Source organism: Rhea pennata, chromosome 1, assembly GCF_028389875.1.
Source record: "Rhea pennata isolate bPtePen1 chromosome 1, bPtePen1.pri, whole genome shotgun sequence".
Taxonomy (NCBI): domain Eukaryota; kingdom Metazoa; phylum Chordata; class Aves; order Rheiformes; family Rheidae; genus Rhea; species Rhea pennata.
Window position 1 is genome coordinate 116,433,243 of NC_084663.1, and position 23,029 is coordinate 116,456,271.

The 23,029-nt window shown below is 43.2% G+C and overlaps 1 protein-coding gene across 2 annotated transcripts in view; it reads left to right on the forward strand.

Annotated features, from left to right (window-relative positions):
- The window catches only part of HUNK (hormonally up-regulated Neu-associated kinase), a 58,234-nt gene that overhangs the window by 19,805 nt on the left and 15,400 nt on the right, over window positions 1-23,029 (forward strand). For both annotated transcript variants that reach the window (XM_062573235.1, XM_062573245.1), the window contains exons 3-6: window positions 8,045-8,100; window positions 13,775-13,910; window positions 15,621-15,748; window positions 21,989-22,124. In XM_062573235.1, the coding sequence (XP_062429219.1) occupies window positions 8,045-8,100; window positions 13,775-13,910; window positions 15,621-15,748; window positions 21,989-22,124 (456 nt within the window). The remainder of the gene's footprint in view (window positions 1-8,044; window positions 8,101-13,774; window positions 13,911-15,620; window positions 15,749-21,988; window positions 22,125-23,029) is intronic.

The following is a 23,029-nucleotide window of genomic DNA, read 5'->3' on the forward strand; positions in this document are numbered from 1 at the left end:
TGGAGTGAACTGATTTGGCCAAAGCCCCCCAGTCACTTAGCTGGGACAAAGCCAGAACTGGATCAGAGAAGATCACACTCCTGCTCCTCTGCTCTTTCCACTAATTATATCCCCCCCAGTGAACTTCACAGGACTGAAAAAAGGCAAAATACGGGGTATGGAACTTCAGTTCATCTTGAAGTGTCTTCGCAGGAGAACCGCAAAACTGTTGCGATGGGTCCTGAAGAGAAAGAAGAGATTCTTTTAAGTGAAGTATAGCCAGCGCATGTGTCTCCTTGGAGAAGGATGCCGGGGGGCTGAAAGTTAACTTGGGCTCAGGAGGAAACTGGACAAGTTAATCAAGGAGAAATCTACTGCTCAGGGGTCCTGAATCAAGAGTAGCCGCCTCTGTAGAAGTCTCTGAGCAGCAAATGGTACAGACTGGGGGTACAGGGAGAGGTATCTCATGTGATTGCCTACAGCTTACTCCTTTCTCTAGCGATACGCTCTCAGCTGCTGTGGAGACAGCACAGTGAGCTAGCGGGACCTATGGTCTGACCTAGTATGTTGCCTTCTCTGTTCTTAGGTGTATTTGTAGGGTCCCATCTAAAAAGGAGACTAAATTTTTATAGTTCAAACTGACTGCAGTTCCAGTCTGGGCTCCCATGGACTTGGCATGGGACGCTGAGCAAGTTGTGTAGGCTCCATCCTTCAAGTTATGTAGGCAATTTGGAGGGGCTAAACACTTGAATATTTGGGAAGATCTAGATCTTCATTTCACTGACTGTTCTTACGCTGTAGAAGGTGGAGAGCTGTTGTGTGCGCTTGTCCTCAGGGCTGCTGTGCAGTCAGCTGGCAGCCCGCAGCTGGCTTGCCCAGCTGTGCCCAGCTGTGTGTGGAGCTGTCTGCTGCTGTGCTGCACTGTTGAGGGTACATGGCTTGGTTAAACACCATGTGCTTTGAACACTGCTTTTTTTTTTTTTTTTTTTTTTTTTTTGGTGTCTTGAAGTCTTTCTACTTGTACAGAAACCATAGTTAACCTCAGGTGAAGCGTGGTCTCCTCTCAAGCTAAATTTCTGGTACCACTGGAACATACTTGAGCAGCAACCAGGTCTGTTTTGCAGCTCCTCTAACAGCAGCTGAACTGCTGACTACTCTGATTATTAACCCCTCAGTTTGGCACATAGAGAAGGAAAAAGTCCATTGCTTAAAAGGATCGGTTCATATGCCATAGGTACAGAGAGAGAAGAAGGAAAAAGCAGGTCCAAGTTTATGAGATGGGCAGAGAAAAAACCTGTCAGGAACAGATGAACATGATCAGCTTTCAACGGTGATACTGAGTCCATCAGCAGTTCCTCTCGCTAAAAAATGTACTTTCTGCATAATGTCATAGTGGCTAAGGCAGTTACAGGGAACTCACAGGCCTGACTTTGATTCCTCTCTTTGCCAGAGAGGCTTCAAACCCCCAATAAGCTGAATACAGCTTATTCATCAGGTGTACAATAGACTTCTCAGGCTGCTGTGGCAGAAAGAGGGCAAGAACTGTGGCTCCAGCAACCCATGCATGGGTGCTGTGTACCTGGAGCAGTCCTGGCCCTCGCCCCATCTCTCTGAAGTGTGAGGGACTTCAGGAGAGCACAGGGTGGAAGCAGCTGTGGAAGTGCAAATACGCTCTGCTGTGTCCTAACACTGAGCTCCATCTGTCCAGGTTCAGCAAAGCACGATCCAGCCTTGTGGCATTAAATTAATCCTTACCCCAGAAGAGGCATACACCACCCATTGTATTTCTTGAATCGGTGCACGGCACAGAGCTTTTCCGTGGGAAAGTCTTCCATCCGAATAATGAACAGGTCCAATTCTGTTTAAAGTCATAAAATTTGACAGTCAGAGGCAGTATATTTGCAAGTATTTTCTCTAGGGGCTTAACCGTTCAGTAAGTATCTTTACTTTTTCTGCAAATAAGATACATAGAACAGCATAGAGCCGCAAGAAGAACACTAGCAGCACAATCTGAATTTGTTGTATTGGCCCTCTGTGTGCAAGAGGGAGAAAAAATAATAGTTACCCCGGGAGTTGTTCTTCTTGGGCTTTTGACCGTGGCAACTCTAAAAACAGATGACTCCATCAGCAACTGAAGAGGGGGGAAAAAAAAGTGCAGAAGTCTGATTCATTCTCACCCTGGATGAAATGACAATGTTCTGTTGTTGTTCTTGCTGTTATTTTTAAAACGGTTAAAAAATAACAGCGCTATACAGTGATCCGTGGGTGTTCGCATTCACTGCATGCGAAACAAAACACAGCATTGTAGGCCGGAAAGTGGTCAGCTGGTTGTGTCCCTTTCAAAGTGCTTTCGTCATTTACATTGAATTGGGCAGAGCGTTTAAAGGAAATAAAAATACTCACTGAAGAGCAACAGCAACCAGCGTTTTCTTATCTACGTTATTCAGTGAATAATATAGATTACTTTCCCTGTTCTGTAACTTGGGATGAAAAAAAAAAATCAGATTAAATAAGTCATATTAAATTTGACTATATTAGTTAATGAATATTACTCAGCCAGCTTCAGGAGTTATGATCAAGGCTTGGCATTGCAAAAAACCACTCTGATCTTTGGAGAACAACTGGGACCCTGAACTCGAAGGAAATGTCTTTTAAGAAGCACTGTGACATGCAAAAAGTCTGACAGTCTGATACTAAAAAAAAAAAAAAAAAAAACAAAAAACACCCTTCAAGAAACCTTATTTTATTTTAGAGGTTAAAAAAATTACTGATGTTTGACTATACATATTCGTGATTTTAAATACATCCATCTCCTCATCTCCTATGATGGGTGAAGACTGCAAGTTTTTGAGTGCAGGAGTTGCATCTTTGGTGAGGGGTGTCAAGTTTTCAGAAGTCTGTGGCTGCTTCCTGAAAAAAATGCCACTGCCGTAAATATAATTTCATGTAGTCATTTATGCTCCATTCCTTTTATCAGAAGAGTTGGTCGGTTGCTAAAAATATACATGCAGCAAGCTCAGCTGTGAATCAGGTAGGAATATTTATCTTTCCCTCTGACAGGAGAAAACAAACCCAAATGGCACTATCTGGTGAAGCTTTCTCTTTTCAGAGGCTGTTTACATAGGCCTTCATGCTGTCAAAAAGCAGGATGAACAGTAAGCCCCTTGGGAGTGTAAGGACAACAGAGAAAATGAAGTGAAAGCCTTGGTGCTTGCAACTGCATCCCACAGGAAATTCTCAACAAGCCTTTTAAAGTAATTTTAACAAAATCCAATCCCATCCAGTGCAATTACTGTCAGAATGTCAAAGAAAAGAATTTAATAATGCATTGGTAGCAAAGATAGCTTTCTGTATTCCCCCTTTTCTGTCTTCATGGCAGTATGTTCATACCTTCCACTGCCGTTTTGTAATTAAAAGCAGATCAGGAGTTTGAAAGACGCGCACCAGAACTGAGGCTCAGAGTGGAATTTGTGTATTTTTCCATAATCTCCTTCCTCCCCTCTCCTCAGCTCGCTGAGAGCAGTAAGGCAGTGTCATGATTCAGTTGTTCAGGACGTTACGGGATTCCTGCTTCGGTACCCGTTACTTTGACGTGTTAGCTTTGATAACTTCCATCCTATTAATTTTAAGTGCCAGTAGTCTGGCTGTTGATGCAATATTTATGACAGATCCTGCGCTGCAGAACAAAGTCTCCTTTTGAAGTGCGAAGCTGACTTGTCTTCCTATTTTGTGACACTTTTCAAAATTACTTTTGGGCATTCTCTCTCCAAATACTCTGCCATAAACAAACTGCGCGTTATTTTCGTAAAGACAACGGACTGGATTCCTCTTTTACAGAGATAACCACATTGAATTCAGCGACATCGGGGCCGACAGAGGAGTCAGGCTCAGTGAATGTTTGATAACAAAGCTGTGCCTTTGAAATGCATGTTGAGGTGATGATGAACCCAAATGTCTGCAACCTTCCCAACTCGCCTGCGGCTCCTTAGAGGGTGCAAACAGTGGTTCACCGTAGAGGCATCAACTCCTTCCTCCCCCACTGCATGCGAGTATCTTAAAGTTTTTCAACAATGAATGCCAAAAGTTTACCTAGGCAAAAAAATATATACAGAAGCTCAGAAAGTGTGGGTTAGACGAGTGGACAGTGAGGTGGATTGAGAACTGGCTGAAAGGCAGAGCTCAGAGGGCTGTCATCGGTGGCGTGGAGTCTAGTTGGAGGCCTGTGGCTAGTGGAGTTCCCCAGGGCTCAGTACTGGGTCCCATCCTGTTCAACTTCTTCATCAATGACCTGGATGAAGGGACAGAGTGGCTCCTCAGCAAGTTGGCTGATGATACCAAGCTGGGAGGAGTGGCTGATACACCAGAGGCCTGTGCTGCCATTCAGAGAGACCTGGATGGGCTGGAGAGCTGGGCAGAGAGGAACCTCCTGAGGTTCAACAAGGGCAAGTGCAGGGTCCTGTACCTAGGGAGGAGTAATTCCGTGCAGCAGTACAAGCTGGGGGCTGACCTTCTGGAGAGCAGCTCTGCAGAGAAGGACCTGGGAGTGCTGGTGGATGACAAGTTGACCGTGAGCCAGCAATGTGCCCTTGTGGCCAGAAAGGCCAATGGTCTCCTGGGGTGCATTAGGAGGAGTGTTGCCAACAGGTTGAGGAAGGTGATCCTGCCCCTCTACTCAGCCCTGGGGAGGCCTCATCTCGAGGACTGCGTCCAGTTCTGGGCTCCCCAGTCCAAGAGAGACATGGAGCTACTGCAGAGAGTCCAGCATAGGGCTACGAAGATGATCCGAGGGCTGGAGCGTCTGCCCTACGAGGAACGGCTGCGAGAGCTGGGCCTGTTCAGCCTGGGGAAGAGAAGCCTGAGGGGGGATCTTACCAATGTGTACAAGTACCTGAAGGGAGGGTGTCAAGGGGACGGGGACAAACTCTTTTCAGTTGTCCCATGTGACAGGACAAGAGGCAATGGGCAGAAATTGAACCACAGGCAGTTCTGCCTGACTGTGAGGGGGAATTTCTTCACTGTGAGAGTGACAGAGCACTGGAACAGGTTGCCCAGAGAGGTTGTGGAGTCTCCTTCTCTGGAGATATTCAAGGCCTGCCTGGATGCAACCCTGTCTAACCTGCTCTAGGTGACCCTGCTTGAGCAGGGAGGTTGGACTAGATGATCTCCAGAGGTCCCTTCCAACCTTACTGATTCTATGATTCTGTGTGTGTGTGTGTGCGTGTGTGTGTATATGTATACTGTACATACATATTTATTTTTTCCTTTGGCCACGTTCTTCAAGGAGCCGAGACAGTCGGGCAACAATCTCCAGTGGCTGCTTTTCTTCTCCCTCCACAGCTAAGCCTGCAGAGACGTATGCCGAGGCCCCATGCGTAACACTCTGGGTAGTACTGCTACCGGGGTACTGCCTGCCGGGGCTTTGCATGCTCTAGCCTTTTGCCCACTCAGGAGTCCAGAGTCCCACGGCAGAGATTTTCCAGCGATGGTTTAGTCTGGTCTCTCTCTTTCTTTTTTTCTTTTGGTCTGGCTTCGTAGGACTTGTGCACTTCTAAGACTGGTTAATGTGGGATCTTCGTGTTAAATGGTAGCAGGTAAGTGAAAATATGCCAGCCTGGTTCAGCGTCAGGCCAAAAGAAGGGCTTTCAGATCGACATGGCTTGGGAAAAAGGTGGTACATATGGACTGTTAGGTTACCTCTTAGGGGCGAATCTGCTGAGAATAGATATATGCATAAACACCTTTAATTAACCAGATCTGATTGCGCTTTATAGTGAAACTATATTCAACTTAAATTTTTTTTCCTCTGAGATTTTAAAATTTTCCTTTAATTTTTATCTATTTTTATATATTTCAAACTTGATTCCTTTTAAATGTCTTCTCTTGTATTTATTTTTAGCCCTTCTATGGCTCATTTATTATTCTAATTGCCTCTATGTCTCTTTTGCTCAATTTTCAGCTTTCATCTATCAGTTCTCCTTCGTTTATTTTTAAAATCTTACCTCTTTTTAGCTAACATTTAATTTAGTGCTAAAATTTGCTCAGAACCTCCAAGTCCTCCATCTCCTCACCTTGAGCCATTGTACTGAGCATTTCAGTTCATTGCCTGAAATGCCATTCTGTTCTGCTGATTTCACCTTTTTGCTTGCTTGTTTGTTTTTCCTCCCATGCTGTTCTTTTGGCGCTCTTTCCTATTAAATTCCCAACCTCGGGATCTTCCTAGGGGCTAATCATGCCGTCTGGGGCTCTGCAGCGCCTTCATGGCAGACGTGGAGCCTCACGCTCGGAGAGGGGTCTCGAGTCCCTGAGTTAACGTGCTGAGTTACTTTCAGAGGAGGGAACACAGTCCAGGCCTTCTGTCTCTGCAGCTTGAACTTTTATCGACTGAATTTTACTGCTTCTCCATGAAGTGAATTTGTGCCAATGTATTTAACTACCGAGTACACAATGCAGTCTTCTCATTAGAAAGCCTTGTGTTAGGCTAAAGACACAGGGAAAGGCTGGATGTAGCCATTGAATGCCTGAACAAATATTGCAAAATATTCGTCTTCTGTGGATTTGTATATTATTTCCTCTATTTCTTTTAATGTAGGAAATGAAGAAAAATCTGGCTCATTAGGGTGTTGAAACATCTGTTCAATTCAGAGGAGGTCCTTGAGGTTGTATCTGTGAAGTGAGAGGCATCCTACATACAAATACTCCTCTACTTCTTATGTTTATTTGAAACATAGCCTGGACATAAAATGAAATGGAGGGGAATGCTTTAAAAAAGACTTAAAGTTGGTCACTGCTGTTTTTCTTGCTGGATCCATCCTTGTGAAAGGACTTTGGTTTGGTTGGTTTGCTTGTCTGTCTTTATTATGCATTATATCTTCATCTCTATTAGAGGCATTCTTCAGTGCTCCGTTCTCCTTACAGAGGCGAAATAACATAGATATTGCTGACTTCCCATAATTGTAGCTGATGGCTTTGTTATCCAGAGCTTTCCTAAGTGTACTGGGAGAGGCATCACTGCAAGTCTGAGCTATTGATATCTTGGCATGCTGATTGTTAGCAATACTTTATATCTGGATTTGGGGAAAAATTCAGGTAGTAAAGACACAATCAACAGCTAGAAGTTATGGACAAGTTGTGTAGCAACCTAACTAACTTTTCATACTGTACTTAAAGCTTAGTCTGCACACTTTTACGGGAGGAGGGTAATCGCTGCAATTTTTTTCTTATGTCGAATGTGATTTACAGAAGCACTACCATGTCCTTAAATGAAAGAAGTGCACGTATAAAGTGAAGTAGGTGCTCAAACACATTTCAGAAGAGTCTTTCTTCCTGTAGAAGGCATCTGCTTTCGTTTTACCCTCTCTCCCCTCCAAACTGGTTTCAGCCCTGGTCTGTGAAGTAGTTCTGTCAAAGTTGGGCTCCAAGAAGCAGCAGAGCAGGACTGTGGAAGAAGCGCTGATGTGGTACTCCGAACTTTTGTGGCTTTTCTCGGCTTTGTCACTGGCTTACTGGATGGCATTGGGCAAGTCATTCCAATCTCTGTGCCTCAGTTTTCACCTCTGGAGTATGAAATACTAGTCCTGGCCATCTCTGTAAAGAGGCTTGACATCTCATGCCGGAGGGGAGGCTGGCTCTTGTAGGCTGTAGAAGAGAACAGATGTTTGGGTCCTTGGGCCTCTGCAGAAGAGCATTTATTCTTCAGCTGCAGCCAAAGAAAAGGCTCTAGTTAGGAAGAGTAATGAGAAAATGACCTCCAATTCTAAAAGCATATATTTGAAATGTTTCCCGCATATAAGATTTCTGTGAACTTTTAACTACAGGCAAAATTTGAAGAAGCGGATTAATTATGGGGCTTACTCACAAATGATTGCAGATTCATTTTGTGCATGAAAAGCTGGTGTGAAGCTGTGCATGGAAGCACTGGAGAAGAGATGGTGTGTGGGGGTTTCGGCTTTGAACGTGGAACCATGTGTGCTGTGTTATATATGAATCTTGCAAATAAACCGATGAGAGTGACAGGAATTTGCTTCATTATTTCAGAGACTCACTCAAAATATTTTATTTCTTTCAGAGACTTGAAGATAGAAAATCTGTTGCTAGATGAAGACAACAATATCAAGCTTATTGGTATGAAACCAGTTTGGCAATTCCAGTAATTGAAATTGGTAGTCTTATAAAGAGAATGTTTGAGACTTCATAATCCTCCATGTGACAACTGCTAATGTTGCTACAGAGAGGAGCTGGGAGAGTATAGATAGCAATCAAGCTGTTCCTGACAGCATCTTGTGGAAAAAGTGTTCCAAATAATTCAGCTTTAACTGGGTATGGGCATAATCCTTAGTCTTTTAAACAACAGTTCTCCTATTTAAACCAGGAACTATGTAAAGGGTTAAAGAATTGACCCCACAGAAGTAATTTGTTTTATTACTTTGGCAATTTAATATTTACTGAGGGTTGGATTCTGCCCCCATATGCATATGCTTCCGCTGAAGTCAGTGGGAGTTGCACACATTTATAGCAGCTGGCAAAATCTGGTCCTCTATTTATATTCGTTACATTTGCTTCCAAAATCCAATGAGGAATTGGTTTAGAGGCTTGTTTAAAAAAAATTAAGATCAACAGTAGAGTCTTGATTACATTCAGGCATCGTTTGTATGCGGTTTTCGATTCATTCAAGTTGTGCAGATATTTTAGGTTAATCATCCATGGGTATACTCTCTCACTGCATCTGTGTAACTCCCATTAATGTTAATGTGGACACTGAAAAGAAAATATGCCCCATAATCAGATTCTTTTTTCTTTTTTTTTATATTTATTCCCGTGCCTACACTTTTGCCAGCAGCAGTCTCTGCGGTTGCAGACTTAAAAACTAGCCTGAGGTTTTTTTCTTCAAAAGGTTCCATCATCTGACAAGTGATGAAAATCAGTAACAAACCCCAGCTCAAATGGATGGTCCCTGTCACGTGTGAAGCACATACATTTCGAAACCAGCAAGGAGAGGATGGTTGATGAAATTCGAAATATTCAAAATCTGCTGAGGGGAATTCAGTCTTGAGAAAAATTACCACAACTTTTAGTCATTTCTCTGTAATAAATCAAATGACTCTGGGAAAATAATAACAAAACAAAATGTTACATTACCTCAGTTAGGGGTCAAGAGGCTACTGAGATGTTACCGTGAATCATTCATCACTAATGATGGATACCACCCGTTATCTGGATTTAGCAGATAAGGGACACCAGATGGCTTGTAACAGTGCTATACGAACATCTGATAGATTGAAAGAATTTCTGTAACCTTCCTGTTGTTGGGTGTTTGATTACACAGCGCTATGTAAACTTGACATCCGAGCTCAGATGTAATCAGATGATGCATGTACAATTAAAACTTTTGTGCCAAAAAATAATTGCAGAGCTCTTCCTACAGTCTTGTTGGCTTCAGCTGCATAGAAAGGTCTCCTCGCAGTGGGTGGTGTGGGAAGAAAGGAGAAGGAGACAGTCAGCTCTTCCATAGACCAGCTAGTGTGGAAATAAATTGTTCTCAGGTCTGCAGCCTGATTTTTTTTTTTCAAGCGGAGCAATTGTACACAGTATGTTTTTCAAAGCAAAATCCAACTGTCTGACTGGATATGTTATAAAAGAATAAAGGCTGCTTTATAGGTTATAATTTGACTGGAAGTAAAAGGAGATGTAATATCAGAGTCAGATCAAACACTTGCATTTTGTCAGCAATTGGCTTAAATCCACTTTTCCAGGTCCTCCCGTCCCCTGAGGAAACTCTCCGACTTAATTTTCCCAGAGAAGCCGCTTTTTGGTGACCCAAACCCAAAGAGACAGAGTTGTTTCCGTGCATTTTGCACTGATCTGCTGTCCCGTGCAACTCTCCAGAGTGATCCCTGGCCCTTACAAGAGGCTCCGCTGCCCGCACGCTCCCGGACAGCCCTGCCCGACCTCGGGTGCCGAGGGACGTTCCCGCGGGCAGGGCGCCCGGGCGAAACCTGGAAGAGGTCCAGCAGTGGTAGAGCGCGGTGCCGCTGCCCCGCTAGTGCCGAGGTGGTGCTGAGCTGCCTCTGGGAGCCTTCTGCTGGCATCGGCCTTCCTGGGTCAAGGGAGGTTTTCCAGCATCTGTCTCTGGCTGCTGCGGAGAGCAGAGAATTTACTGCTCTTCCCCCTCCCTTTTCATCCCCTCCCTCAGCTCATTTAGCAAAATATTTTGCGTAGTCTTTCTACAAATGCAGCAGATCAGTTGGCTGTCGTATAGTCCTGCCCAGCGAGGCTCTTGAGTAGCGAAGAGCAAGTGTTGTGGAATTACACACTGCATTTTGTGCTTGAGAAAAGAGGCTTTAAGCTACAAAAGCAGCTCCCCTTAATTTTTGGGGGGTGGGAACTTTGTCGCTGTCTCAAGCACTAGCAACCTAGTAAAAATGTTGTAATAATTGTAAAAGGAAAAAGACCGATAGAGGAAAAAAATAAAAGAAAGGTGGATTGAAGATTAGAAATGACATTGAAAGTCCCTGCTTTTTCATGCACTTCAGCAAGAAGCAAATTCCTTGAACCCCTTTCTTTGTCCAGCTGCTTAATGCCAGCTTGCTTTTGTTACTCCTTTTCGCTAGATGATAAGATGGTTTATAACATGTGCTTAGCTATTACTATTAGAAAAATTCCCTTTGCTAAGTGGACTCATTTTTGGCAGCTTGTTAAGTCTCAGATCTGAGAAATATCGGGACTGGAAATGTTGGAAACAATTCACTTCTCTTTAGCTACTGGCCTTTTTTGGTAGGTACCAGAGAAAGGTTTAGTCAAATGCCACTCGCAGGCCATGGGGGCTTGTGGTCTTCTCTTCACGGGCCACCAGCACCAAAAGGAGCTCTGCTGGCATACACAAAGGTCAGACTGCTCCATGAGTCCATGCTTTGTGCTAAAGGTATTGTTATTTAATAACATACTCCTTTTTCTAGCAGTCACAGTTTCATAGATAGGTTCATAGATAGCCGTATATCCATAGCTCAATTTTGGTTTCCTGGAGGCATTAAAAAGCAGTAACGTAATGCGATCCTTTGATAGTATGAACACTGGGGGTGGTGGAGTTTCCATGTCATAATATTTACTTTGGAAAACCAAGGATAGCCTTTGGTCTGGATTCTGTAGTTAGCTGAGCCTGTTAAAAAAAAAAAAAAAAAAAAAGCCCAAGATAGACAGTAATGGCAGTAACATTATCAGTGCTGCCATTACCATTCTTACCAAGACAAATAGTGTGTCCTTAATAAAAATCACAGTGCAACCATGTAATGCTGACGCAGTGTTGGCAAAATTTCCCTTTTTTTTATTTGCAATAAAGTCCCTGCCACCAGTATACAGGTCTTTGCACACATTTTTAATTTCAATAGGCACAGTGTAGCAGCTTAGAGTGAGTGAATAAGCTAGATGTAAGTGAATAAACTGTTTATACTTTAAGCAAATGAGATAGTGAAAGCTTCCTCTGGAGCGTACTTCCACTCCATTAATAGTGATCAAGAGCTGCTGGTTTCTGCTGTCTCAGAGTATAGCCATTATGTACTTTGAATGTAAAGCATTATATTAAAATCGTGTAATTTTGAGATGATATAATAAAATAGTGTGAAAACCATGACTAGCACTACGTAGATGTATCCTTTCTAGGAATTTTGAAATATATTTTTCCATTGAGATGACCCGTCCAAGATCATAGCCAATAAATAAGTAAATAAAACAGATCCTCAAAAGTATTCTTATTAGCCCCAGGGATAACACATATCCAGCAGAGATGATTGAGCAGTGTCCAGAGCAAATGGGTTTCCACTGGAGGCAAGGAAATTGTCCTGATCCTCCGTTTGTTCTTTGCAATGTTTTCCAGCAAAACCCATTCCAACCTCTGTGGATGTTTAAATATGGTGCCCAGGACATTGGCTCCATGCTAGTCCTCCTCTCGGAGCATCGGCCAGTCAAGTGGAAAGCACTGTGCGGTCATTTGGACACTCCCAACTCACACAGTCCTCTTTCTGACTTTATTTTTTTTTTTTTTTGTAAGCATTATTCATTTTTAGCCTGGTTTCCTAAGGGAAGGTTCCTATGCGAATGCACTGTCTGTCAGCATGCTCCTAATGCCTTGGGAGAGTCTTGTCTGATTTCAGCTACGTTTAACATGGGGGTAAATGCTAAAAGACGTGACATTGCTGCGAGTGCTCTGCAAAGAAGTAGGTAGGTAAGGGAGAGGGCCCCTAATTAATGACTTTGCGGAGGGAGACAGAGTACCACTGCATGGGCTCAGCAGCTCTCTGGCCTGTGAGATGCGGTGCTTTAGCCCAGCCAGGCAGGTGGAGAGGACATGCAGAGGGTGTGAGGCACTTGGATGCAAGACACAAGTCTGTAGGAAGCAGGTTTCAGTAGTTGACTCCTCCTAACTGTCTGGATTATGGATAAAACAATTTTCATTTTAAACATGCACACATTCCGGTAATTTTTAACAAGACTGAACTGAAAAAAGAAAAGAAACTAAAGATGTCTGTGTTATTAATAACAGTATTGTTGTTGCAGCTGTTATCAGTAACAAGTTATTAATAAACGAGAACATCTTTGTGATCTCTCTAGATCCTCTGTTTCCTGGATGTACCTGAGTATCACAGATTCTTGTTGCAAAACGCTACCAAAATTTCCTGTCCGTCTGTGTGGCTAGAACTGTTAATTTGCTCTTGCTATCTCTTGTTTGGTTAGAAAGATGTACCATTCTGTAGCTTTGACAAACTTGTCCTGTCCTTGCGATGCACTTACTTACAAAACACTGCTGCAGAAACAGTTTTCCCAGTCATCCCTCTCTTTGAAATTCACCTTGCTTCACCACGTCCAACCTAAGTTGTCTTCACTTTCAAGACCCTCCACCTCCTCTCCTGCTGGTGAGGCCTAGCTGGAAGCCAGCTCCACAGCTGTCCTCACTGAAGTGCTTTTTCATGCTTAGTGGTTTAATTTTTAAGATCTTTTCTTAAACCCAGCTCACCCTGCATCCATGCTGGCATTTGAGCAGACAGGAGAGGCTGTGGGAACACCCTTCCCGGCATCAGCCAGCGCTTGGCTTGGCCAAAGGCTCTTGTAAGACAGCAGCCGCCTTTGGTGCCTCTGCTCACTCTTGATGCCAGCCTTTCCTGGTCTCCTACTACTATTGCAAGCAAAGAGTGTTGGATACGCCCAGGGGCTTGAAATACAATAATTCAAGACAGAAGAAGGGAGAGGAAGCTAAATCAACACGTTCTCTTTCTTCTCCCAAGTTTTCCTTGTGTTATTTCAGAGCTGCAATGCTGACTCTGCAGCCCTGTGTTTTGCATCACCACAGTAGTCCCGGAAAGCAGACAGCCTCCTCTTAAATTTGATGGCTAATTTACACAAATCAGTGGAAAATGCTGAAGATGTAGCACGTAAACTTGGCCACTTGGTAACATCCTGCAATAGTATAGCATCTGAGGCAGCCTGAGGCTACTTTCTGCCCCATACACAACATTTAGTGTATGGGACAAGTTTAGCTCCAGTTGTTGTCATCCAAATCTATATGAAATATATTTACTTCATTTATGCAATTGGTAATCATGCATGTTCTAAGATTTTCTTATTGTTTGTGGAAATCTCTAATTACTCAGTACCTCAAAGGAACAAATTGTATAAAGTTTTTGTGTGTGGATGATTTCTTAGGGAGTTCATTGCTTTGCTTTTGAAAAAAGGCTTGCTCTTCTTTGTGTTTTAATGCATTTTTACTGTATCTGTATGTTTCCTAACTGCATCTCTGTGTCTTTTGCAGACTTTGGCTTGAGCAACTGTGCAGGCATCTTGGGTTATTCTGATCCATTCAGCACTCAGTGTGGGAGCCCAGCCTATGCAGCCCCTGAACTTTTGGCAAGGAAGAAGTACGGGCCAAAAATAGATGTTTGGTCCATGTGAGTTACTTCTCTTGTTCATAATTATTATTACTGTCATCATTGCCCATTCTCAAATCAGAAACGTTATTCAAGTATTTAGCTACTGAGAGCAAGACATCATCATGCTTTTGATTAGCACGACTCTGTGAACGATGTTGTGCAGATATTTTGATTTGAATAGACCTTTGCATGTCTGCATGTAGAGGAATAGAAGATAGCACGGCGAGATTACTGCAGAACAGTGTCCATCACTCACTGCATGCCTGACTTTGGATGCCGCAGAAGATACGGCTCTGGCACAAGAGGGCAAACAGCTTGCTTTGTTTTCCCCGAAGGTACCTTAAACTTTTGCACGGACTTTGAAAGCATAGTAATTAAAGGGGAAGAAAAAATGGCCAGAAAACTTAGACCTTTGTGAGCTTCTTAGTATTGAGACCAAAGAGCAGATAAGAGTTGCCTATGCCAGACTTAGAGAAAGTTGCAGACATGTTTTTGAGCCAATGCATTTGAACAGTAGTACAGTTTTAGACTGTGCAATGCCCTCCTGCTAGCCAGGACCTGGTGTCAGTTTGTCTCTCCTGGAGAGAAATTAACTGAACTAATGGATTTAGGAGAGGAAATGGCTGGGGAAAGGTGCAATAAAGTCAAACAAAGGAGAATCAGCATGATCCCAGAGTCTGAAACTCAGCTGAATTTTAGCTTTTGCAGTAGAATTGATAGATTTTCCCTCATTAGTGAACTGGGAATAATAAAATTTATATGCTTGTTAGGAACTGTGATAATTTATGAGTTAAAATTTTTTATGGTACTTTGAAAATGTAGAGTACTGTGTCTGTACTAATACTGCTAAGAAGGATTGGCCATAGATTATATATGAGACAAGGAGAAATAGTAAAGTGTGTTTAGAAACCTCAGTCAAATTCACCTCTCAGTTTGATCCACTAGTACCTTTTCACAGTTAAAGACTCTTCAGAACTTTGCATATTGAAGCCTAATTTGTAGTCAGTGCTCTGAGGAGACCCAGAGCTAAATTATCCTATAGCTGCTTTATTTTTCGCTGCAGCAGCAGGTCGTCCGTCCACATCAAGGATGAGGTTAGCAGCACTGTGGGATGCAGGCACTCTTACTGGGACTGGAATGCAGACAAACAGCACAGTCACCCTTCTAAGCCATTCAACCTTTTCCAGTAATAATATCCTGTTCTTTCTTTTTTATCTAAGAAAAAGAATGTGGTTAACTACTACTGTTCCTTGTAGCTGAACAAATGGTTGTATTTGTATTAGTGCACTGGTTTAGTTTCTTATCTGTTCACATAAATTTATTCACCAGACAGGGGAAACAAATTCCCAAAAGGAAGGAATTCCACCTGATCAAATTTGAAGCCATTTTAAGAGGAAAAAGAACAAGCGTACTCAACCCACTTGTCATGGCTAGCTTTGCTGGCTATAAACAAGCAATAATTTTTCTGCTCTGAAAAGCGTAATTGTTCATACCTGATCTCTGAGCTGCTCCAGAGGCCCTGGAGGTCCATGGAAATCCTTGGGCGTTGAACCTCTGTGAGCAGGCTTCTGGGACTTCCTGCCCAAACTATCGAGCGCGACAGGAGGGAGGTTTCTGCTGCTTCCTCACCTTCTGTAATAGCCATCAAACCATAAAGCAGAAGTACAATCATTAAACGCTATGTTTTGTTTTGTTTTGTTTTTTTCTTTTCTGTCTGTTCTCTTCCAGTGGGGTAAACATGTATGCAATGTTGACTGGAACATTACCTTTTACTGTGGAGCCGTTCAGCTTGAGAGCTTTATACCAGAAAATGGTGGACAAGGAAATGAACCCGTTTCCCACTCAACTCTCCACAGGTAATCGAAGGAGGGTGCTCGGGTCTATTCGGGTCCAGGTGGTTGCAACCATTGCGTTGAACTCTGGATTGAGAGTCTTGGTACTTACATAGCTTGCTAATTGTGAGAAATGTTCTTCTTCATTTTAGTCTCCAAAAGATCTACAAGACTTGCTGTAGTGTAACCTGCTTTTGCTTTGACTTCTGGACATAAGCTGGAGAAGTGCCAAGTAGTAATGGATGTGAGAGAGGAACAAATCTGTGAAATGTCTTTCACAGAATAGTTGGTTGGTTTTTTATGTTCAGATGATTTCAGTATAGCATATGGATGCATGAACACATTATTTTGGAATAATACATTCCTGGGCATTGTCATGACCAGAGCTGGGTGATATGCTGCCTTGAATTAACTCACATTTATTATGGAATAAGCACGTGCACGCAGAAAGTTATTATGGGACGGTGACCTGCAAGAACCCTTGTGTGTTCTGAAAATGTGAAGTTGTTATTTGTATTAGTTGTATTAATTCCTGGTTGAAAGCGATATCACTAGGCAACAGAATCATTTTTAAGCTTATAGCAAGACTGTGTCAGTATTTGGAACAAACTCTGTTTTGTACTTAGGTTTTATTTTTGTAAACTAAATTTGATGTTCTTGGAGAGCTTCTGTTCTCCCTATCTGGCAGACTGATAACTAGGGACATTCAATAAAATTAAAATATTACAGATATAAAAAAGAGTAAAAGAGTATACCTTTTCACTCAGTACCCTAATGATGGCAACCACTGTCATGGGGTATAACAAAAAGCCCCTGAAAGTTTTGTCACAAGATGAATTCTCCAAGTACAGCTTTACCTGCGTACATAAGAAGTAGATAGCTAAGGGTTTTCTCACACGGGTTGTCTGTGGATCAAGTAGTGTGCACTGTTCCTGATTCCGTCAGCGTCCGTGTGACGTATGGTTTTTCTGCCAGTGGTTTGCATTGCTGGCATGCTGTGAAGCGATAGCTTTACAAGTGAGCTGGGATGCTGCAAGTCTTGCCATGTATTAGATAAATTAGTATGTGGTATTTCCATTCTGGAGACTTGCCTTTAGGGTTCAGTTACACAAAATTGCCATTTTAATGTTCTAGCACACGTTCTAAAGCCCCACTGAGTAAATTAAGAGTAAGATTATATTGACTGCTTCATGCTGTACTGGATAGATGTCAAATCCTGCAGCATTGCAAAGCTCCTCTTGTATTCGGGGACTTTGATGTCATAGTAAAAATGTACCAAGCTTACCAGAAAATGTACTAGGTTTGCCTGCCCCAGTGAGACTTTTCCAGTAAAGAGCTGCTACACAATAGCCATGTACCATGTTTGAACCAATAGACTGTTTCCCCGATCATTGCTTTCTTTCAATCACAGTAGTCATTAATTAGGACTTTATTGGGATAACTGATGTGTGAAAAGTTGACTCACCCAGGAAAGGCCTTTAGAAGATCAGACCTTACGTAGCAAAAGAGATAACCACTGCTGCCAACAGGTTTCCTTCCGTTGTTTCACTCATGCTACCATTTTAGCATGGAGATTGGGTTTTCTCACAGTTGCATCTCTGTAGAATTCATAGCTTACTGACATTATGCTCTCCAATGAAAGCAGTATTTTGTTTCTCCTGTGAGAACTATAGCAGTTTGAACTTTCAGAGATGGAAAATTAATGGAATAGATTTAAACATGTTAACCTTTATTCACTGTGAGTAAAGGTATGCATCCGCTCTTGATTTAAGTCAGCAGGCTTGCACATTCACTGACTTGGCAAACCGTGATTTAAGATGACATTTGTTCTTGCTACTGTTAGTCTTTGGGTCACTAGATAGCAACTCTGCTCCTCTGCTCTGCAAATTGTTTTACTCATTAACTCCTTAGGTATACAGATCTTTTTCTTTAGATTTCTTTTTTTAGTTCACGTAGGGATTTGAAATTTTTTGCAGTAGACCGTTTTGACTGTTCAGTATGATGTCTTTCAACATTTAATCTAACAGTTACCAAATACACAGTTCCATCATAAAAGCAGCCATTCTTATCACTGAACAAGAGTGTATTTTATTTGTATTAGTTAAAATTTAGGGTAACCATGAGCACCAAAAGCAACTGTGTAGCAACAGGGAAAAATGGGGGTTAGTATTTGGTTTTCCTACTTAGGAAACCATTTTTCATTAAGCTTTTGAAAAACTTAGTTATCCTAATATTGATTTTAGGTGAGCAGAGCTCAGTTGTTAAGGAAGTTGGTATTAGCTTTGCACACATTCCTTGTTTCTCAATTTATTGCTCCTGTATATTTATAATCCTCCTTTTCGGAACAGAGAAGTGAAGCAGAGACTAGAAGAATACTTCCTAAAAGGTGTTCGTGTAGATCCTCAGTTTCTTTGTTTTATAGGCTTTCTGCCTGCTTGATATATTTTTTTAATGTTGCAGAATCCCATGTCTTTCATAGCTGATAGTTTGAAAGATAAGGTTAACTGAGATTTTATCTTTCAATCATCACATCCTCAGGATTCCCCTTGAAAGCCTGTAAAGCACTATCTACAGCATGTGTGAGCACGTATTCCGTGCCTTTGAAGCAGAAAAAAACCAGCATTGCCTTTTATGAGAGTTAAGAAATTGATCACTCGGACTCCAGGAATACGCGGCTCATCTGATGACTTATATCCCGCCTGTGAAGTACAGAATAATTGCTAGTAGTCGGTGAAGTCTGTCTTGAGGAGTTGCGGCAGCTCGGCTAGACGCTGCCGTTGCCCGGAGCAGAGAGGCGGTGTGGTCCTGCTGAGGTACGCCGAAATTCTCACGAAATGCAAGCAGGCATCTATCCTTGCTCGGAGTTTGGAGGCAGGATTTTGTTAGTTTACTGGTGGCTGCGAGAAGTGAAGCGGCCTTACGTCGCTTTACCCTCCCAGTTTAATGAGCAGCAGCTGTATCCCCGAATCCCACCAGGCATGCGCTTGCAGCGGGACCTTCTCCAATGACTTGTAGTCCACACTCACGGCTCTCCCTCTGCTCCTGTTCTCTACCGAGCTTCATGTACTAAAGGAAGTTTAAAGAGAAACCGTGTTTCTCATGGTATTGGTCTTTCAGTTGTCGAAAGAGCAAACCTGACCCCCGAATTGTACCAGGAAACAAAGCTGCATCGAGTGCAGGTCACTGGCTAATCAGATTAATGCTGTCCTTGGGTTCGTCACGAGCGAGGCCCTCGCGTTCGCTTACATAACCGAGCTTTGGAGGGATGATTCGGGGGTGCCGTTGCTCCTGAGGCTGCTTGGTTCAGCGGGAAAAACAACCTCAAATGTAGCGAGTCCAAAAGTCGATTCGTTAGCTTCAGGTTTGCTTCCGAGGGGACTAATTTTGCTCTCCTAGGGCTGCATGGCTGACCAAAAAAAGCACCTCTCTTCCTTGTACTAACAGTTCAGATCAGCAAAGGTGCTGTTCCTCACCCCAGCTGCAGTGCCTGGGTCCTGCCAGCTAGCAAGCCTCCCTGGAGGGCCCTCGTCTCCGGAATTAATTTCTCCCAGTCTGCAGCTGTTGATCTCTGTACGGCTTCGGAAGTTTCATTTAATTAGTCTGTCTTTTACCGAGGGAAGATAAAAAAGTAAGGTTTTTAAGGAGAACTTTGCTCTGTTGGGATCTAAGAAGGGGCTTGGCTTGGAGGGAGGTTTATTTTCCACTGGGACGTGCGCTCCGGAGCTGTGGGTTGTGTGCAGTTTGTAACAAGACAGGCAGGGAAATACTGGAAAGATGGGGATTAAAATGAACGAACAACAGATTAGCAGTTTCCGATGTAGAGAATTCTGCTCCCAGGAACTGCGACGTGAGGGCTTTCAGGATACTCGTAGAACGGTCATAACATCAACTTGCAGGAGATTTACGGGCCTCGGTGTAGTCTCCTCCTGCTGTTCCTGCAATATTGCTGTCGTAGGAAAGTACAAAAATGCTGGGAAAGATTTAAACTGAAGTATCTCTCATAAATCAGTGATCTGTGAAGATAGAAGGAATCCAGCTCATGCCTAGCTGACCTGGTAAATACATAATCATAACTCTCTCTTTCTCTCTCCCAATTATAAACTTCTTGACAGTAGGCCTGTGCTGAAACGGATAGTCTCTCAGGGCCCTTTCCGGCTGATACTTGATTTTTGCAGGATGTTGAGCACAGAGGTTACACAAGCTGTTAGGAGTCGGCACCGATCGAGGCTAACCCTGATTTATTTGACAATCCCTCGCTTCCTTGTGCACCGAAGCGCTCTGGAGTGGCAGCGCAGACTTCCTGCCCCTTCCCTCAGGTGGGAGGTGATTCGTGTGGGCTTTCCGAGCCAAAAACGCTCGGGGAGACAACCCGCGTGCACGCGCAACGCAGCGGAGTCGCGCCGTAGGGGGGGAACCACTTAAAGGCGAGGGCGCTGTGCCTCGGTTGGCGTTCGTGCCCGTTTCAGAGGAGCGCGGCGCGGCCTCACGGGCGGGCGTGTGGCTCCCCTCGCACTGGCTGCGGGGACGGGGATTCGCCAGGGTTTCCACTGTTGTTCTGGCGAAACGTCGCGGCTGCTCTGCCGCGGGGTGAAGGGCAGTGTGGAGTGTCGTGCGAGTGAGACCACCGCTCTCTAAAGCGGAGTGGGAGGACTGGTTCATGATTTCGTTGCATCAAGGCACTAGCACGTCCAGTTTGGTATCCTGTATATATCGCAAGCGCTCAAGGGGATGGCCTGCACTCACCAAAATTAGTTGATGTGACTGTATTGGCAACCCTCTACCACAGCTTTCCCGGAGGACACAGCTTAACATGCCAATAAATCCATGTCTTTTGCAGGTAGAGCTTAAAATGCTTCACAGTTGTATGGAACCAGAGAAACCAGCGGTAGCTTTTCAGCTCAGTGTGTTGGTCCTCAGGCTCTGTCAGTGAGAGGAGCAATTTATTTCATATGCCTAGTCAGCGAAGAAGTTCTGGCAAAACTTATATATACAGGCCAAGCCTCCATTTGATCTAAAATACATCTTCATTAAGTCCAAACCCTTCAGTTAGGGAGTTTAGTTAGAACAACTCAGGAAACTATGCTGGAAACTTTGCCCCAGGCAAAGCAGAGCAGTGGCCATGTGCCACCACTGCCCAAAGTTGCTGCACCGGTTTCCTATACTTGTCTCATTAACAAGCAGATGAGACATGCTCAGAAGACCCTAGGAGGGGAACTGTAGCTCTGCTGCAGAGTAAGATGGAAAAAACTCCTGCAAGATCTTGATCAATCTGACTTAGAGAAAACTGTGCTAAGCCACCACTTCTGTCTTTTGGTTGCTGTTGACTTCATCTAGGATTCATTTGGCATCTTGCTTGGCTGTAGCTCCTCTACAAAATCATTGTTTTTCCCAGAATTTGGTTTCTTTATCTATTGTGCAGAGGGAGAGATCTGTTCTAGCAGACATAATTAGTTCTTTGCTATCTTGTAGTCAGTAAAGTGAATCCAGCCTTGATAATTTGGCTAATAAAGACTAGAACTACTTAAAACAGAGTTTATTTCAGCTTAGATATTGACTTCTTGTGAGCGTTTAAGCAAATCACTTGACTTCTTTGTTCTTAACTACATAAGAAGCACATGACTTACTAATGTCAGAAAACTACTTTTGAGATTTTTTGCAAGAAAACCCTGAGGGATGGTTGAATGTCATTGAAAGTTGAAGGTTCAGTATCTGAAAACAGAACTGAGCCCATTAATTTTACTGTATCCTTTCAGTTTGGCTAAGGCCTCCTGCAGCTGATTGTAGTTTGGATGGAAGCCAGAAGAGAATTTGTCCTTATAATGTCAATGGGAGCAGTAAACGCAGCTCTCCATGTCTTTCCTCCCTGCTCTGCATCCCTGCCGTCCTCTCTACTCACCTCCAGTCTATCTCCTTCTATTTTAAACACAGTGTGAGTGACTTGCCTATGACCTCACCCTCTTGTCCTCAGACAAACAGAAATTAAGTTTTGGCTAACCTACCCAGAAGCTTCAAACAAGCTCTGAAACAAAAGATGCTTTTTCTCCTCTCTTTTATGACTCTATAAATCATTGTATATTTTACTTACTAATCCCTTATCAGACTTTTCGTTTTCTCAGGGACAGTAGACCATTAGGAAAAAGTTGCTTGTTACTGTAATCTTGGTCAGCTGACCATGGCTGACCATAGTAGTTGAATAATAACTCAGCTACTGTGTTAAGTCGTAAAGTGTATGACATAGTTGTATTTTTCTTAATGTCTTTGCAGCGGCCATAAACTTTCTACGATCTCTACTAGAGCCAGATCCGGCAAAGAGACCAAACATCCAGCAGGCGCTTGCAAATCGCTGGCTTAATGAGAATTACCCTGGGAGAGCACCACTTAACGTCACGTACCCAAACAGGTACTGTGAGGAAGAAGGGGGAAAGCCTGGCAATGTCTAAACCCATTAACATGTTTAGGACTCTAGTGTTGCTGTTTTGCTGCTTGTGTGACAGGGTCATACTGCCTTCTCTGGGATTGCTTTTGTGAGGCAATATGAGAAGTTGCTAGGAGTGTTTATTGAATATTTGTTTCTTGAAATGGTCAAAAACACTTTCTTAAATTAGAAGCTGGCATTTGATGCGTTTGCAGGGTGGCCTGGGATGCAAATGATTGCTGATTACTTGGCTCCAGACTGTAGAACAGGCATGTGTGACAAATAGGTCATCAGTTTTGATCTTCTCCTTTGCTGTTGCTAGAGCCATGCTACTTTTCCCATGGAGACAATGCCTATTTGTGATAAACATCTGAGGTACTGTGGATTAGGTAAATATTATGCAAACAGTGCTCAGGAAGGTCAGGCTTAAATGCTCTTGCTTTGTTGATTGTTGAGCTTGAATACCTGTGCAGTGCTGAGGTGACTAAATGCAAACAGATAACGAATCTTATGGCCAGTCAAACATCCATCTAGGGAAAAAGAAAAAGGAAGGTATCCGTGGTCCACGCTGGGTAGAATTAATCTTGCTTGTCTTTAAACATTTGCAGCATGGAGTCCACACATGAGCCCGTCAACCTAGGCTCTTTCTGTAGTCAACGGAGAGAAATAAGGGCATTTTTTAGGGAGTGATTCACCTGACCTCTTTCTGATTCTGCAATAGGATGACATTGTGTCCAGATGTGTGTTTCTTTCCCGTGTCTGTAAATGAAGCCTCAGGCAGCTCACTCAGAAATATGTGTCTATTTTTGATCAGATAAAACCCTTTCCTTTTTCAAACCCCTTCAGCTGTATTCAACAAAGTCTAATACTTGTTCATTGTTGGGGTTACC